Raw genomic sequence first — 19,201 nt, 5'->3', positions numbered from 1 at the left:
GGAGGTGGTGGCGGATCCTGCCACCCACCGGCGTGGGTTGCTCCCCAAAGCTCGGATTAGGAAGGTTTGGAGGTAGAAGCAGCGGGGGCGGTGGTGGACTGCCCCCATGCTGATTCCCAGACCCGCCCCTGCAAAAGTCACGTCCGCGGCCAGGCTGAGGCTGGTTCTGCACAGGCTTGCTGAAGGAACATGCCTGGGCGCCCCTGCCTTGGCCACGAAAGGAACGAAAACCAGGAGTGGCTGGGGTCTTCGCGTAAAGACCCAAGGACTTGGCCGCGGCCCGTGAGTCTTTAACGCTCAAGAGCACTGTCGGCCTTATCGCCAAACAGGTGAGTGCCATCAAAGGGCATATCCATGAGCGAGCTCTGGACATCAGGCGAGAACCCAGTAGATCGCAACCAGGCGTGGCGACGCAGCACCACAGTCATAGAAATCGCCCTGCCCAACGAATCAGCGGTTTCCAAACCACACCGAATGACAAACTTAGCCGCATCCTTACCCTCAGCAACCGCCTGGGAAAGTACAGCCTGGACCTCCTCAGGACACTGAGGCAACACCTGAGCAATGGTATCCCACATCACGTGGGAATAGCGGCCCAATAAGCAGGCGGTGTTCACCGACCGCAGCCCCAAGCTGGCCGAAGAGGACAACCGCTTACCGAACTGTTCCAGCTTCTTAGAATCCTTATCCGGCGGAGCCGTGGGAAAAGCACTCTGCGACGTCAAGGCCTGGCTGACCAGACTCTCAGGCGTGGGATGAGTGGTCAGAAACGCGGGGTCACCAGATGCCGAGCGGTGACGCCTGGTGACATTCTTATCTACAGGGGCCCCCGTGACCGGTTGCGACCAAGTGCCCAACACGACGTTGGTGAGGGCGTCATTGAAGGAAAGCAGTGCCTCTTACGAAGTAGACGCCGTCTGGAGCACCTCGGTGAGGAGGTTAGTTTTGAGGGCCACCATAGGAAGATCGAGGTGTAGGACCTCAGCAGCCCGACAGAGCACCATCGGGTAGGAAGCACCTCCTCCATTGTAGGTGGGGAGAGGCAAACCTCGGGTCAGAAGAGACATCGAGGTTGCCGGCATCCTCCAGATCATCCACCCAGTCCTGCTCGGAGTCACACTGACGGGCAAGAGGGTCCTCGGTCCCCTCCTAGTCCTCCTCCACCACCGTAGCAGGAGGAACCGGCTGCGGCGGTAAAGCTGGAGAAGGGACAAACGGCGTCGGAAACGGCACCGTGAACGGCGCCGGCCGGGGTCGGGCCTTCGCCGTGTCCCAATACGGATCCCAGGCAGGAACGAAATGGTCCTGGAACTGTGGCAAGGGCAGAACGAACAGCACCCACTGCGGCGCCGGAGGCAGAGCAGAGGGCGGCGCTGGGGCTGGAGCCGGCAGCGCCGGACCTCGTGGCACCGGGGCCAGAGCCAACGGCGTAGGATCCTGTGGCACCGAAGCTGGATCCTCCGGCGGCGCTGACGGGCCAACAGGATCTGGACACGGAAACTCTTGCACCTGTTTGGGAGTCGCCGACGGACCTGGGTAGGCCGCGGGACTCCCAGGCCCCAAGGCAGTCTCAGGGGCAGAACCCCTGTCCCCCTCGTCCACGTCCGAAGACCGACGGGGGGACGTCGGAGAGCGAACACGCTTCTTCGACTTCTTTTTATGTCGTCGCTTACCGGAATCCAAGGGCGAAGACTTGGAGCCCGAGGAGCGACGGCTGAGGCCCCGCGAGCGGTCCCGGGAATGGTCCCTGGACCTGGAGCAGTGTTGGGACGGGTGCCGGACCTCCAGCGGCTTCCAGTGCCGCTCCCTCAAGGCCTTCGGGGTCATGGCCCGACAATCCCGGCAGGCCCGGGAGTCGCGGTCGGTCTCTAGGCAGTAGAGGCAAACATCATGGGGGTCCGCCACCGACATATTGCGACGGCAGGCCCCACAGGACCTAAATCCAGGCATTTCTATGTGCACCAAGAGAAAAAGGGGAGACAAAAGTCTCAAAAGAGTAGTCAAAAAGTGACTAAGGTACGTGCTCTATCCGGATCTGCGCTTGCTGGCGCAGAAAAAGAAAGAACTGACGTCAGCGCGCATGGGTCGTGTCTAAGTAGTCTCCGTGATGTCATCTCGGCGCTTACAACGCCAGTGACGGACGCGGAGCTGCACGACGCGACCTACTGACGTGCAGAGGTACTGCTACAAAAAACTTTCCGGATCCAGTCTGACGCCTGGGGATATTCTAAGGTAAGGAATCTATCACTAACGTGTCTCTTTCAGATATCTATTCCAACAAATGACTGCCTCATCCTTGAACACACGTCAACATCTTATTTTCAAACCGATGGTTGGCTTAAATCGAGATATATATATACATGCACCTTAGGCCATGAGACCTAATTATTGAAAGATTATAATAACAAACTATCATTACAAGCCCAGTCACATGCCTCGGACTTCTATGGTGTATGATTATATTTGTCATAGCATTCATATATCTGGGAGTTTTTTGCCCCACTCTTGACCATGACACACGTCAAGCCATATCGATTTAATGCTCTAATATCACAATAATGAACATCCTGGCTGACATAATTCATTAGCTTTTCGGCCGTTCTGACAAGACCGTCACATGACACACTCCTCCACAGCTGAAACCAACTGGCTTCCCGCCCCGTCCATGCCTGCAGCTGCGGCAGGTATAAGAGCGAGCCCACACCGAAGGACATTACCATCCCAGTTGCAGCAGTGCGGGGTAGGTCTACCACTGGGCTTTTATTTGGAGCAGGTGAGTATTGAAGATGCTTTGTCAATCTCCCCCAGTCTTTAGTAAACAGCGGAGGTAAGCGGTTGTGGAATCAAGTGCTGTTCAGGTTGTGTTAAGAACTACTCATTTCCTACCGCGATTGAGTTAAACCATTTGCATACTCCACTGGGTTCTTGGGGATTCTCGTCTGTTCTGCAGCTCCGTTATATGACCATGCTGGGTCTCCCGGGAGTCTGTAGTACTATACGATCTCCTCCCATAACTCCAGGCTTAGAGAAGCAGGGGTCATTTAATAATACGAGGAGGAAGGACGTTCTATCTTACGTACCGCCTTGCCCTACCCAGCGCCACTGTTTTGTAATTGACTGACTGGGTTTCGAGATTCTTCGACAAGCAGTTTTCAAACATACCAGCTAATCACTGCCCTTCCTTTATCTTTATTCATTTGTAGACACAATACTACATGTGTCTAGTATCCGGCTATAACTGATGAGGCGCATTCTTACAAACTTTAGGTGAGGTTTAGATAACTGATCACCATCGTTGTCACAGCCTAATCAACACTGTTGTTCTTATTGAGAGTCACAGGTGTGCTAAAATTACCCCCTTAATAGCACTACATACCTATAATTGTTATGAGTGATAACTACAGGTATCACTACGTATTGTTTGGGTCACTTCTGATCAGCATATAGGTCTAGAGTCATGGAGTGAACTTATGTGTGATCACAAATGCCTAACTAATGTATTATGTTTTCAAATATATTTGTCTCTTTCACAGGTTGGCCTCTAAACCTGCGGGTACAGTCCCCGTAGGACCACTGAGTGGTAGGTAGTTTTTCACCTCACCATTAGTTGTATATTGTTTTCTTTCCATTTGGTCCTGAGGAATCGGCACAGATCATTCTTGACTAATAGACGAGAAACATGTTGACCATCTAGGAGTAGAGCGCTTTTTTTTTTTACACATTATAGCCAGATAGTCGCCTCTCCTAATCCTTATTTTAACCAGGCTGGGATCCTTCCAGAATAAAGTTTATTTAGAGGATTCCCTCCCCTGTTTTATCTTGTACAGCCACCATTACATCTACACGTACTAGGCCCCTCACACCCACGGCACCTAAACGGCAAGGAACAAAAGATCTCTGGTAAAGAGCCCCTTTATGGGTGCCCGTCGGGTATTGCAGCACCGACCCGACGAGGAGCAGGCCCATATGATGAAGCATGACAGCTAGCTTGCTGGGTGTGTGAGGACCCTAGTTCCGAAAGGAGGAATTCCCTCCTCCTTGGAGGACAACCTATCAACGTGATATCACATAAACTCTCTTACTGTGTTCTGTGACCTACTGGGAAACTTCGTACTCATTTCTTGTAGTATATCAGGGCACGTACGTTGGACCTTTCCAAAAGCCCACTGTCCCTAATCGTTGATTGATTGTGTTTTTTCTTGCACATGGTTAACCAACGTTAAGTTGGTGAGCGTGCAAAATAATTTTTGTCCTCTAGTGGATTTTCAGATGCTAGAACGCATCTCGAGGAGATTTCTCAACATGAGCATTTGCAGCGGATCGTGACCATTCACGCTGAGAAAGCTGCCGCTTGAATAGAAAATCTACTTGAGAAGCAGTGCCCTCTGGCGCGCCACGTGGTGCCCTTTGCGCTGATTTTACAGCGTGGAAGCAGCTCCCAGTGCTAAAAATCAGCACGAGCAGCACAACGTTGCGAATTCTGCTCTCTCGTGGAACTCAGCGGAATCTCACTCACTTTTTATGGTGAAACTCTGCGAGTTCTGCCCACCCATACTGAATAAATGCCCATTTTTAATACAATTGCAAGGGAATCCATTCTCTCCAGAAGCTTTTCCACTGGCATTGCTTAAATTGCTGCAATCTCCTCATCCTTAATTTTGCTGTCAAGCTCTACCCTGAAATTAGCTGTATGGCTCAGAATCAGAATCTGGTCCATGAAGGCCTTTTTGCAACTGCTTTTGGTGTGTTTTCTGAGGTATACATTGATTTGTTTAGCAAACTAATTACTTGAGAGGGTACCCCAGGGTGTTATACAAAGAGCCAAGTCTTCAGCTTCTTTCGCAACTCAAGAAGTGAGGCGGAGGCTCGGACGTGCTGAGGGAAGTCGTTCCATGTCTTTGGGGTGATGTAGGAGAATGAGTGAGCTCCAGTTTTGCTTTTATGGATCAGGGAAATGTGTGCAAGTGAGAGTGAGGCAGAGAGTAGGTGTCTGGTGGGTTGGTAAAGGAGAATGAGTGAGCTCCAGTTTTGTTTTTTTGGATCAGGGAAATGTGTGCGAGTGAGAGTGAGGCAGAGAGTAGGTGTCTGGTGGGTTGGTAAAAGAGTATGCAGCTGTTCAGGTATTCTGGTCCTGTGTTGTGTAGGGCTTTATATGTGTAAGTGAGAGGTTTGAATTGGCTTCGCTTGTGAATGGGGAGCCAGTGAAGCTTTCTGGGGTGTAGTGATTTTTGGGTCTGGCATAGGGGGTCGAGTATAAGGCTTGTGGCAGTGTTCTTTCTGGTCTGGTGTCTGTGTAGGAGTTGTTGGAAGATTCCAGCATAGAGTGTTGCTGTAGTCCAGCTTGCTGGTGATAGGTGCTTGCCTGACGCTCCATCTGGTGTTCTGAGGCAACCAGTTGAAGATCTTTTACAGCATGCATAAGATGTGGAAGTAGGAGGTCACACAGCGTTGACATCAGCAGTTATGTTCAGCTTGTCAACTTGGATGATCCCTGAATTTCTTGCCTGGTCTGTGGGTGTGAGTGTTGGTCCTTGCTCCGATGGCCACCAGGTGGAGTCCCATGGGGAGGTCTTGTTGCTTAAGAGCAGTACTTCCATCTTGTAAGAGTTGAGTGTCAGCCAGTTGGTTCACATCCAGCCTACTACCATGGTCATACAGTTGGTGAAGTTGGTTCTGGTGGTGGCTGTCTTGTCCATCAGGGTGAGGACGAGTTAGGTGTCACCGGCGTAGAAGATGACATTGATGTTTCGTGATCGGATGATGTTGGCGAACGCTGTCATGTATATATTGAAAAGGGTGGGGCTCAGGGACGATCCCTGTGGGACTCCTTATATCAGTTTCACGGTCTCTGATTTGAAGGGTGGCAGTCTGACCCTTTGTGTTTTTTCCTTGAGGAAGGAGCAGATCCATTTGAGAGAGGACCCTTATATGCCAATCTCGTAGAGTCTTCTGATGAGGGTGTTATGGGAAACATTGTTGAAGGTGCGGAGAGGCTAAGCAGGATGAGGGCTGCTGTTTCTCCTCGGTACAGAATGATTCAAATGTTGTCGGGGTCATGATGGGTGCTGTTTCGGGGCTGTAGTTCTTTCTGAATCCTGATTGAGTGTGGTCGGGAAGATGGTGAAGAGCGAGCTGGGTTGCAAGTTGCTTGCCGATGGCCTTCCTAATCACTTTGACTGGATAGGTGAGCAAGGAGATTGGTCAGAAGTTGCTGATTTGATTCGGGTCAGCTGTAGGCTTCTTGAGGAGAGCATGAATTTTTGCAGGTTTCCATTCATCCGGGAAAGTGACGGACATGATGGAGGTGTTGATTTGGGTCAATGTGGTGCTGATTGGTGATGCTCCCACGTTGTAGATGTAGTGGCGGCATAGGTCTGCTGGGTACCCTGAGTGGATGGTCTGCATGATTGCCGCTGTGAGGGCATATCATCAAGCACGGCGTTAAAATTATCGCCGCTTTAGCAGCAGAAAACTGCCACTAAAGCGGCGATAATGGACTTGATAATATGCCCTTGAGAATTCCAATAGAAGCCCATGTTCTTGTGTCAACATGGGCTTCTATTGGAATTCTCACGGGCATATTGTCAAGCCCATTATCGCCGCTTTAGTGGCAGTTTTCTGTCGCTAAATCTGTGATAATTTTAACGCCGTGCTTGATAATATGCCCCTTTGTGTTTCTGTTGAGGGTTGTCTATTCGGTCAGGTGTTGCCTTGGTTGCTGGTATATAGGTTAGCAATGAGTTCTCTGGGGTGGGTTGGAGTGCAAAGTTGCTGTTGATAGTTGCGATTTTGCTGTTGAAGAAGTTGGAAAGTTTGTCGCAGACTTCTTGGGAGGCAGTGATGTTGCTGACAGTGACTGAGGGCAAGGGGATATCATCAGTGATACAGAAGATCTCCTTACAGCCGTTAAAGCTTCCTTCGATGCGGTTCACTAGTGATTTTTTCTTGGCGTCTGATTTGCTGGCAATAGAGTCTGAGTGAAGTCTTGTAGGTAGTTCTGTTAGTAGTGTCGTGGCTAGTTCTCCATTTCCTTACCAGCTGTTTAGTGTTGTTTGGTGTCTCTGAGGTGTTCTGTCTACCAGTTGGCCTGCTAGTGTGTACTACTATGCTTGTCGGGTTTGAAGGGTGCGAGGAGGAAGTCTGTGCAGTTCACAATACATGTGTTGCATTTGTTGACAAGGTTGTCTGTGGGGCTAGGTTGATCCGTGCTGAAGCTGCTTAGACAGTCTCCTTCTGTGATTTTGCCCCAGCTGCAGCTTGCAATGCTCGACCTGGTAGGGATGTTAACTTGAGGTGTGTTTGCTTTGGAAGTGGATGATGAAGTGGTCGGTCCGTGTGAGCGATGATGTGGAGTTGTATTTGATGCTATTACTTATGGTAAAGATAGAGTCCAGGGTGTGTTCTGCAGAATGTGATGGTTCTGGGACGAGCTTGGCGAGTCTAATGTTGCTCAAGCTTTCAATGAGTGCTGTAGAGCAGGGGTCATTACGGTCTTCCAGGTGAAAGTTGAGGTCACTGAGGTGAATACCGTGGTTCTGCTTAAATTTTGCCTGGTGGAGGTGGCTGAGTGGATGAGCCTCAACTGTCTCAAGCTAAATGCTGGGAAGACTGAAGTCCTCATCATTGGCAAGCAGCCTTCGATTTGGTCATCGGCCTGGTGGCCTGATTCTCTTGGCCCTCTACTTGTGCCCAAACCCAAAGTTAAAGATCTAGGTATCTGGTTTGACTCCACACTATCATTTGACAGCCAAATCTCCAGCCTAGTGGGAGAATGCTTCGGGATCCTAAAAACCTTGACATAAATCCTTGGTTTTCTGCCAGAGGCAGCCAAGAAGACAGTGGTCCAGTCTCTGGTCATGTCCTGACTGAATTATTACAATGTTTTATTTGTGGCGGTCTCTCAGTCATGACTTATGAGACTTCAGTGTGTGCAGAATGCAGCAGCATGGCTGCTGCTAAACCTGCCCAGATGCTTTCCTACAGCCCCCGCTTTTGCAAAGTTGCACTGACTTCCCTTGAAAGAAAGGGTATCCTTCAAAACAATGTGCTACTGTCATAAAATCCTCATCAGTAAACGCCCTAGATATCTGCAACCTTTAGTTACATCTTATACCTCAAGAAGAGAATTAATCATTGGCCTGTTTATTTCCAGCATTAAAAGTGCTCGCATTGGAGGATGTGGCGATGTCGGGTGCCGATGAGGGTTGACCCAGGTCTTTGTGATAAAAAGGATGTCTGGAGCATTGCTACTGTGGAATAAGAGGAGGCAAATTCCTTGGTAGTCTCTCTGGGACACGTAAGTAATGTTTTATGTTTGCTATAGATCGCTGGAATGGATGCATCCCTCTGTTTCAATTGTAGGGGAAGAAGCCTTTGGCTTTTTCATTATGTTTGTAATTTTGCCTTTTTCTTTTTTTCTAGCTTTTTTAGGTTGTATTTTCAAGATTTTGTTAAGGTTTCTACTTTTTAATTGTCAGAATTTTTAGGTTGACATTAGTTGGTGCCATACAGTATATGCTGTTGAGCATAAGGATTCTCAGTTTTCAGTTTCAATTTCTCATTTAGGTCCAGATATTCCTGAAAGTAGTTTCTTTTTTCCCTTTGATAATCTATATCTCACTGTATCCATCTTTCAAGCTTTTATCTCTAGGCTCTATAACTTGTAGGTCTAATTGTAAAGTAACTGGGATGTGATCCAAAATGGAGCTTCCCAATATTTAACATCTAGTGATGTTAGGGAATGAATCAGTATTCATTAAGAAGTAGTCAATTCTATTATCAGTGGAGTGTAGGCATGTTGGGAAAGTATATCTCTGCCCTCAGGATGTTGAAGTCTCCAGGGTTAAATAAGAGAGTGGTATGACGTAAGATCTCTAAGAATTGTTGTTTCGAGAGTCTGAGCGAATTAAGTAGTTCCGTATCCTCGCCTTTTGATTGCTAATTTCAGCTAATACTAAGTTCAACTAAACAAAAAAGTCTGATTTCACAGTGTTGAGAGCATAAACAGAGCCAAATACGAAGGTGTGACTTTAGAGTGTTAGTCTGACAAGCACAAAGGCGACCCTGTTGATTGTACCATGTTTTTTGTAATTGTACATGTAGTGTTTTGTGAATGAGTATTGCTTCACTAAACTTTCTATAGGTTAAAGTTGTGGAACTATAAATGTCAGTATGGTCCTCAGATTCTGATGCCCTGATCACTGTTTGTGCCCTGATTTGTTTGAGTTTGTGGGCCTCGATCCATGACAACTGAGTCTCCCGTATCTGAAAGAGACACAGGTTGTTGAAGATTCTTTACCTTAGAAATTTCTCCCAGGCGTCAGTCTGGATCCGAAGATTTTTCTTTATCAGTACCCCTGAAACTAGTAGGTGGCGTCGGTCGACTCCATGTCCGTAGTCAGCGTCGTGGTCGCTGTGATGACGTTGTGGTGCCTACTTAGACGCTGCCCCCTGTGTGCTAATGTCAGTTCTTTATTTTTCCGCGCCAACCTAGCACAGATCCGGAGAGAGCTAACCCTTACCAATTTTTTTGGCTAGCCTTTTTCACCTTTTTGTCAACGTCTTTTTCGAGTCTGACTCCTGGCATGAGGGATGATGTCCCTACGTTGGACCGGCTTCAAGCCTTGCAGCACCTGTCACAAGATGATGTCTGTGACAGAACCACACCTTGTGTGCTTATGGAGTCTGGAGCGCCCCACGACCTGAAGTCATGCTCCAACTGCCGGGCCATGAACCTGAAGACTTTGCAGGAGCGGTCCAGAAAGTTGCTGGAAGCACGGTAGTCGGCTCCGCGTCGTTACCGGTCTTGTTCGAGAGGAAGGTCTCGAGGCCGTTCACGGAGCCCCCACTCCTTGTTGAACTTCAAATCGTCGAGGTCATCGGTAAGTCCAAACACAAGAAGAAGGCGAAGAAGCACAAGCACTCTTAACCTTCTCCCCGTCGTTCGGCTGACGCGATGCTGGATTCAGATCCTCGTCGCTCAAACGCTCCATCTCGGGTGCCTGATTCAGGGACAACTCTGCGCCTCCCCCCATTTCTGGGAGCTGGAGCATCCCCTGCTTAACTTAGACAGTTTTACGAGGCCTTACACTTAGTTTTTGAGCAGTCCGACTCTACAGGCGTGTCTTCAGGCCCCATGGAGCAGGTCGGGGGTCCTGGGCCTTCGATACCCACGGCACCGGCCCTGGCCCCGGCGGCAGAGGGCCCCGGCGGATCCAGGCCTGGATCAGGATCGATGTAGGTCAATCTTACTCTACCTTCCCCGGCACCGATTCCGACGCCCCTGGCCGACGCCATCCCCATCCTCATCCCCGAGTTGGACCCGGTGCCGGAACGATGTCAGAACCGACGCCGGAGGGTAATTTTGTTCCCCAATTCATCCCTGGTTTTCCTACGAACAGAGGGTGGTGATGAGGACTGGGAGGGGACCCTTTAACTGACCAGCTAGAAGAACTGGACTGGCGAGAGGACCTGGGTGATGCCAGTTGTCTGGACAGTTCTCCAGACACTGGTTTCATTTCTCCCCCTACTGTGGCTACGGAGGAGGGAGCGTCCTTTGCTGTGGTGTGGAGAAGGGTGTCCGAGGTTTTGGGCCTTAAGCTCCCTTCGGTGGCAGTCAGGACTAACCTCCTGAGTGAGGTGCTTCAGCCTGCAGCTTCCATTTCTGAACCCCAATTACCATTTACTGAGGCCCTCACTGACATTCTCCTGGGCACCTGATCCAAGCCCAGCACAGGGGCCCTTGTGGAGAGGACAATTGCCTGCTGCCACCGCCAAACCCCGACTCAGTGTTCCTGACTCAACACACTTCCACTGAGAGCTTGGTGGTCCAAGCCTGTACTTCAAAAGGCCCATTCCCTTCTGCCCCTCCAGCTAGGCATCCAAGAAGCTGGAACATGTTGGGAAGTGTATGTTCTCTTACTCCAGCTTGGCACTGCGGTCGGTGAATAGCGCATGCCTCTTGGGCCCCTACTCCCATACTATCTAGGATACAGTCGAGCAGGTGCTGCCTCAGTGCCCAGAGAAGGCACGGACCAATCTCTCCCAGGCAGTGGCGGATGGGAGAGACGCAGCCAAATTTGCCATCAGATGTGGACTGGATACCACGACTCACTGGGCAGAACGATTGACACGTCAATCGCCCTTAGGCGCTACGCCTGCTTGAGCAAATCTGGCTGTTCAAGGATGTCCAGTCAACATTGATGGACAAGCCTTTTGATGGCCATTGTCTTTTTGGCAACAAAACAGACTCTGCAATGGAACGCTTTAAAGATTCTAGGACTACGGACAGATCTTTGGGCCTCACTGCACCTTCTTGCCCACTCAAGTCTGTTTTTTGTGCCTTTCATGGCTACTGAAGAGGCACCCAACCATATCTGGCCGAGTCTAGCCACCGGTTCATGCAAGTTGCCCAGCCTCTGTGTGGCTGACGGACCCAGTGGCCTTGCTGGCCTGAGAGCCAGCAGGCAGGCGAGTCCACCCTTTTCCCCCTGCCGCAGCCTCCAAACCTTCCTAGTCTGACATTTCGGGGCCTTCAATGGCCAGTTGGAGGCAGGATTCTCCATCACCTCCTCCACTGGCAATCCATCACATCAGACAGGTGAGTTTTGCAAATCGTCCGAAGAGGCTACTCCCTCCCCTTTGAGACTACCCCTCCCTCAATGCTACCGTCTTTCAATTGCATGTCGGAGGATCATTTGGCGCTTCTCCGTCAGGAAGTCTCAGCTCTTTTGGCCAAGGGAGCTATAGAGAAGGGAGCTATAAAGAGGGTACCTGCACCAGAAGTAGGTTGTGGTTCCTATTCCTGCTACTTTCTGGTGCCCAAGAAGGACAAAGGCCTGCGTCCTATTCTAGACATCCAGATCCCCTCAACCAATTCCTCTGGAAGGAGAAGTTCAAAATGCTCACATTGGCTCAGGTCCTGTCTGCCCTCGACCCCTGAGACTGTATGCTGGCATATTCCCGTCTTGCCAGCCCACAGACATTATCTATGGTTCATGGTGGGACATGAGCACTTTCAGTACACCATGCTCTCCTTTGGCCTTACCAGTACCCCTCGGGTATTCACAAAGGTGATGGCAGTTGTCAAAGCTCATCTGCGCAGATTAAGGGTTCCAGTCTTCCCCTATCTCGACAACTGGCTGTTGAAGGCGGGCTCGCCCCAGGCTGTCTCCCACCTCCAGACTACGGTGGACCTCCTGCACTCGCTGGGGTTTACTATAAACATGCCAAAGTCACACCTGGCTCCCTCTATAACACTCAATTTCATCAGAGCTGATCTGGACACAGTGCAGTTTTGGGCCTATCCTTCTGAGCAGCGAGTCCAGAATATTCGGGCTATGATACTGATGTTTCAGCCTCTATCCCGGATGTCAGTGAGAATGACTCTGAGGCTGCTGGGCCTCGTGGCCTCCTGCATCCTGCTGGTGGATCATGCCAGATTGCATATGAGGGCTCTGCAGTGGGACCTGAAGTTCCTGTGGACGCAGCCTCAGGGGAATCTTTCCAACTATGTTAAGATCCTAAAAGGAACTGCACAACAACTCCAGTGGTGGCTAACAAACCAAGCTATGGTCAGAGGCAGTTCCCTCTCCCTTCCCCAACCAGAGCTAACAGTGGTGACAGATGAGTTACTCTTGGGATGGGGCGGCCATCTGGGAGAGGCGGATATCAGAGGCATCTGGTCTACGGCGGAGTACGGACTCCATATCAACCTGCTGGGGCACCGGGCGATCCAAATGGCACTGAAGGCATTCCTTTCCTCTCTCAAAGAGAAAGTGGTGCAGGTGTTCACAGACAAGAGCACTGCCATGTGGTACTGCAACAAACAGGGCGGGGTGGGGTCGTGGACCCTCTTTCAGGAGGCTCTTCACCTCTGGACATGGCTGAAACATCAGGTTTTCCGAATGCCAGGGCGGACGAACTCAGGCGCTGGTGCTTGATCGATCACAAATGGCGTCTTCATTCGGAGGTGGTGAAAGGTCTCTTTCTGCGGTGGGGATAGCTTTGGCTAGATCTGTTTGCCATCAAAGAGATGTCAGCAGTATTGCGAGTTGGAGTTTCAAAGGCGGCACTTGCTCTGCGACGCTTTTAGTCGCGAGTGGAACAGCAGCCTCCTGTATGCCTTTCCGCCTGTACCAGTTCTGCCCCGACTGCTCAAGAAGATCTTGTGGCTCCAGACTGGGCACGGAGAGTCTTGTAACCTGCACTCCTAAGCATGGCCATCGATTCTCCAATCAGACTGCCCCTTCGGGAGGAACTTCTGTCGCAACAGCAGGTGACGGTTTTTCACCCAAACCTGTCCAGTCTCCACCTCCTTGCATGGAGATTGCATGGCGACAGTTGACAGCTTTTGACCTTCCGACCGAAGTCTGTAATGTCATCTTGGCTGCCAGGCATCCCTCCACTAAATCAGGATACACCTGTAGATGGAATAAGTTTGTGGTATGGTGCACAGCGAAGACTGAGGATCCCCTATCTGCCCCTCTTTCAGAGGTCCTTTTTTATATTCTTTCTTTGGCCCAGCAGGGCTCTGCTCTGGGCACTCTCAAAGGTTATCTTGCTGCTATCTCAGCCAGATCAGCCATCCTTATTCAAGTCTTCGATTGCTCATAGATTCTTTAAGGGCATTACTCACCTATTTCCTCCATCTCCTTTTATAATGCCCCAGTGGGATTTGAATCTTGCCCTCACATATCTTATGTGTGCTCCCTTCGAGCCTCCCCATAACTGTCCTCTCAGGCTCCTTACTCTCAAAACTGCCTTCTTTGTGGCCATCACCTCTGCTCGCAATGTGAGTAAGCTTCAAGCTCTGTCTACCAAGCTCCCCTTCTTCTATGTGCACCTGGACAAAAAGGTGCTTAGAACAAAGCCTTTGTTTCTTCCTAAAGTGGTTACACCATTTCATATAGGACAATCTATCACTTTGCCCACCTTTTTCCCACCTTGCACTCTTCCAAGGAGGAGCAGAGACTCCACCGGCTGGACCCTAAATGTGCGCTGTCATTCTACCTTGACTGCACCAAAGATTTCTGGGTGGATGATCAACTCTTTATTGGATATGTGGGTGCCAAGAAAATCAGGGCTGTTCAAAAATGTACTGTCTCTCGATGGGTTGTCCTTTGCATAAAGAGCTGCTCTGCTTTAGCGAAGAAGGACCCTCCAGTGGGGTTGCGTGCTCTATCTACTAGGGCTACGACAGCAACCACTGCCTTGGCACGTGGAGTCCCACTCCTTGATATCTGCCAGGCTGCACAGTGGGCATTTCTTTTTTTTTGTTTAAAACTTTATTGAAAGTTTTGCAAAACTATAAAGGAAAAAAAAAACACAGAGCGCAGAGGCCCATTGCAGAAGTTACAAATGTAGCATCATATAACAACACACATTGAAATCTAATCATGGCATAAGCAGTGTTGTACGGTGAAACTGCAATATACTGTCCGCAGCATCATGACCTGCAAAAAAGAGAAAGTATGTATAGTACCCAAGAGCATCATCATCACCATATTCACCAAGACAGTGAGCTTGCGCCACAAAACCACATCTTTACAGGGTTAAACACTACACAATATGCAGTGAGTGCAGACATCATTCCCAGGCATCCAGCCTGGTCTGCCCCATCTTACGGTTGAGTAGAGGAGTCAGCACAGCCTACATCATTATCTCTCCTAGCCTGGTACTTACTATACAATTCCCAAAAGTTTTTAGGACGATTATGCGGGGGAAGAAGTTCACTATAATTCTCTGTCTGAGTGCAACAATATAACTTATCCTTTGACCAACTGGCAATAGTGGGAGTCGGACGTCGGGACCAGCAAACAGCAACGCTGCGCCGAGCAATCAGCAGCCCCTTGTCAAACAACCTTCTGAGAGCCTTGGGAAGGTGCTTGGAAAACCACAACACGGCTATCATAGGGTCAGGAGCTAGTGGTGTATCCGTAATGTCCCCCAGGGACTTGAATATCTGGGCCCAGAAGGCGGCTATCTCTTGGCATAGCCAGGCTAAGTGGAAAAAATCTCCCTCACTATTACCACAGCGCTCGCATGCAGCGGAATCTCTCAACCCATATCTGTGCAACCTCTTGGGTGTGTAGTACACTCTATTTAGAAATTTAAAATAGGTTAGCCTGTGCCGGCCATTAAGAGAGATACGTTTCGTGCTTTCACAGCAGTATTTCCACGTCACATCATCTATTTCTATGCCCAGATCTGCCTGCCACGCCAATCTAGCCTTCATGTAGTGGTTAGCCCGGTAACCCTGCGCCTCTTTGTAAAGCTTAGAGACCATTCGAGTCGGAGAGGCAGATCTAATAAAGTATGTGAGGGAAGCCACTTCCGGCGGCTCTGCAAGGTCACTACCAAGTTCTCTTTTAATGATTGCCTCAGCCTATAAAACTGGAATCTGTTCAGCGTTGTGTAGTGTCGGTCCTCCGTCTCCACCTCACCCCACGTCTTAACTGTACCTTCAGAAAACATATCACCAATTGTATTAATGTTAAGCGCGTTCAAAGCCCGGGGAACCCCCCTGTGAGAACATGGAGGCATCCAGAGGCACCACTCCAATGGAGTATGGGGGGGGAGTATAAAATAACGCTCGCTTGCAGTTTTAGGAGATGCTGCCCGGCATGCCAAGTGGGCATTTCTGCACACGTTTACTAGACATTACTGCCTGGACAGCCAAGTCTGGAGGGACGGCTACTTTGCCCGTTCAGTTCGCCAAGAGTTTCTCGTCTGAACTTGGTTTGCAGCCCCTCCTCTGGGGATGATTTACTAGGGTATCTATTCCAAGGTAAGGAATCTACAACTAACTGTCTCGTTCAGATGAACAAGTTACTTACCTTTGGTAACAATGTATCTGTGAGAGACATATGTTAGTTGTAGATTCCTTACCGCCCCACCCATCCTCCCCGCTCTGCGAACTGATTTATAGGGATAGGGACTCCCTTACAGTGCCCTAGTTGTGGTGCACCAGTGGTCAGTGTCTTTTATGGCTCTGCACTTCTAGCTTGGAAAGTCGTGTCAGAACTGACGTCAACGCGCAGCGGCGGCCTCTAAGTAGGCACCGCAATGTCATCCCGGTGACTACAACGCCGTCGAAGGACGCGGAGTCAACAGACGCCATCTACTGACATGCAGGAGTAATGCTAAAGAAAAATCTCCGGATCCAGACTGACACCTGGGGGAAATTTCTAAGGTAAGGAATCTAAAACTAACATATGTCTCTTGCAGATAAATTGCTACCAAAGGTAAGTAACTTGTTCATTACTGCTGTATCAGATTTCTTAAATCCCAAATAACTGTCCTTTTTTAGCCTCACATAGCTTATGAGAGCATTTACATTAAAATACCACAGGGAAGACATTTTAATTTTCTGCACATGGGTGGCAAAATATTGTTGTGCAATACAGTCACAGGTGCAGGCCAGTATACCATCAGTAAGGAATATGATAAAATATCAAGTTATTGAAGAATTATCAAAGGCACATTTTATATTCATATCAACCATTCCCAGATAGAACAATTTCCTCTTTCATATGTAGGTCTAACATTTGTGTGCCTAGATTTTTAGCGTAAACGGCTTGTTAATAAAATCTCCAACAGTTGTTCTCATAGATGCTAGTGTATCCACATATATGTGTTATTGTTTATTGAGCGGAATCCAGCTGTCAAATAGTCAATATATACTGACAGTTATTTATCAATGTTTAATCCATTAGGGTTCCTTCTTTCAATGATATGCATTGATTCAATTTTCCAAACAATTTATTTCTTGATGACTTCCTATTTGTATTTACATTACCCTGTCAGCAAGAGCTATCAATATTAATAAAATTAGTGAATTGGTATTCTAAGTGTCTAAGTTCTTGCTTTTTCCTTATGTTGTAATACAACATGAAAAAAAACATATATATGTATATATATATTTCCAAATACGTCAAGTACAACGACCACCACCGAGCTTTTCAATCACCAGATCTTAGTTTATTAGGTAACGCGTTTTGCCTGACACAGCAGGTGTGATCAAGCCTGCTGTGTCAGGCGAAACGCGTTACCTAATAAACTAAGATCTGGTGATTGAAAAGCTCGGTGGTGGTCGTTGTACTTGACGTATTTGGAAATCTTAAAGTCGGCGCGCTCCGCCGACACCGAACGACCTGCCTGCCTTGGGCGTGGGGAGACGGAAGGAGCAATCTGAAAATGAATGTATATATATATATATTACCTACTGGCGGTCGCCAGTAGGTAGTTATAGTTAGGACCACGTTTCCATAGGAAATCCGCAACATTCTATTTTGAATAACTTTGGCGCCGGTTGACGAATCCTCGCGAATTTTTCAAAATAGGTGGGGCGCTACGCTCCGCTCCTACCCTGAAAGTCTCGGGAGGATTCGTCAAGCGGGGGCTGAGATAAAAGGGGGGTCCCAAAACGCGTTTTTCCCATGCATTTTTCCATAGGACCTTTAGACACAGCTACAGCCCGAACGGCTGAACAGAATTACTTGAAATTTGGCAGAGAGGTAGTCCTCAGGTCAAGGAAGTGCCTTTTGTAGGTTTGGTGTAAATCTGTTCAGTAGATTCTGAGAAAATAGCCTTTAAATCAATATATATATCTGAGCCAGCTTACGGTGCGCTTACGGTGCGCTTACCGTACGCGTACGGTGGCGTGCGCGAGCGCGATTCTGATTGGCCCTTAGATCTTAGTAAACATTCGAATCGGTCGAAACCAGGAAGCGGCGGCCGCCATTTTCTCTCTCGCACTCTGACAGGGGGTTGAAAAACCAAGTGCAAAAACATGTAAAGGGGCTGTTTACACAGCTCCCAAGCACCTAGCCATGTCGAGGGAGTCCCCAACGATCCCCCAAGTGAAAAAAGGCAATTTTAATTTTTTCGAAAATTTCGCCGATTACGCTTACCGTACGCGTACGGTAAGAAATAATAATAAAAAATAAAAAAATATCCACATTCTCCCCACCCCGTGTGCAAAAGGTGCCCGAAGGGGACCTTTTGTGCATGGCTTAATAGAGCTAAACAAAACATATATTTTACCTGTCACAACGATGCTCATCATATGTCCTCCATGTGCGCACGGTGCGCGAAGCGCATCGTGCGTTCATGGCCCATCTAGCGTAACGTGGGCACGCGGTGCGTGAAGCGCACCACGTGCTCACTGTGCGCGCACGGTGCGCGAAGCGCACGGTGCGCGCACGGAACGAACTGCGTTAAGTGGCGCGCACGCCACAAATGGCGTAAAGTAACTTAGCATTTAAAAAACCGTACAAATTCACTGAAAAAACCATAGGTTTCACACACGTTATAGTTAGGAATTAGCATTTAAAAAACCTTGGAAATTCAGTGAAAAAACCATAGGTTTCACACATGTTATAGTTAGCTGGACATTTTACTGATAAAAAACCAATGAAATTCCCCCGTTATAGTTACTGTAGGCAACTATAACTCACGCGACCGTAATCCTCTGCTGATGACATATGTGTCTTTATGAAAAAAAAATATTTGTAATATATGTATAGCTAAAATTTAATGGAAGAAGACATGGGCAAATAAGTGTCTAAATACAGTATTAGCATCAGCAGAGGATTACGGTCGCGTGAGTTATAGTTGCCTACAGTAACTATAACGGGGGAATTTCATTGGTTTTTTATCAGTAAAATGTCCAGCTAACTATAACATGTGTGAAACCTATGGTTTTTTCAGTGAATATGAATATATGTATATGTATATAGATATCTATATATCTATCTATATATATCTATATTTATATATATATAATCTCACCAAACTTCTCCTCCCTTCAGAGTAGAACAAAGGACACAGCAGGATTTCACGGGTCGTTTATTTGAAATAGGGCATGACCGGTTTCGGCAGACAGCCTTTTTCAAATGCCACAGTTCAAAATGTGATTTCCCACTGAAAGTCTCTTTATGGGCTCCTCCTTCCCCAGTGGTGGGAGCTCACCTGCACCACATTATCCTGCATCCACCTCCGTAGTCCAATGTCCAGGACTACTTCTCCCATCATGCAGCAGGTTGGAAATCCAATGCGGCGCAGGGGGGAATCATAATGAAAATGCAGGGGATAAATGACCTTGTGTCCCCTACTCTCTGCCACCCAACTCACAGGACAGCGGGTCTGGAATCGTAAGTACAGTGACAGTGTCTCTCCAAGAAGTCTTGGCCCGCCAAAT

At 48.5% G+C, this 19,201-nt stretch overlaps 1 protein-coding gene across 1 annotated transcript in view; it reads right to left on the bottom strand.

Moving 5' to 3' along the window:
• The window catches only part of C7H19orf81 (chromosome 7 C19orf81 homolog), a 565,104-nt gene that overhangs the window by 154,914 nt on the left and 390,989 nt on the right, over nt 1–19,201 (bottom strand). Inside the window, exon 6 of the mRNA XM_085614338.1 lies at nt 16,035–16,049. Coding sequence (XP_085470464.1) covers nt 16,035–16,049 — 15 coding nt within the window. The remainder of the gene's footprint in view (nt 1–16,034; nt 16,050–19,201) is intronic.

The sequence above is a fragment of the Triturus cristatus genome, chromosome 7 (assembly GCF_964204655.1).
Source record: "Triturus cristatus chromosome 7, aTriCri1.1, whole genome shotgun sequence".
In the NCBI taxonomy this organism is placed as follows: domain Eukaryota; kingdom Metazoa; phylum Chordata; class Amphibia; order Caudata; family Salamandridae; genus Triturus; species Triturus cristatus.
This window is presented reverse-complemented; position numbering and strand designations above follow the sequence as displayed.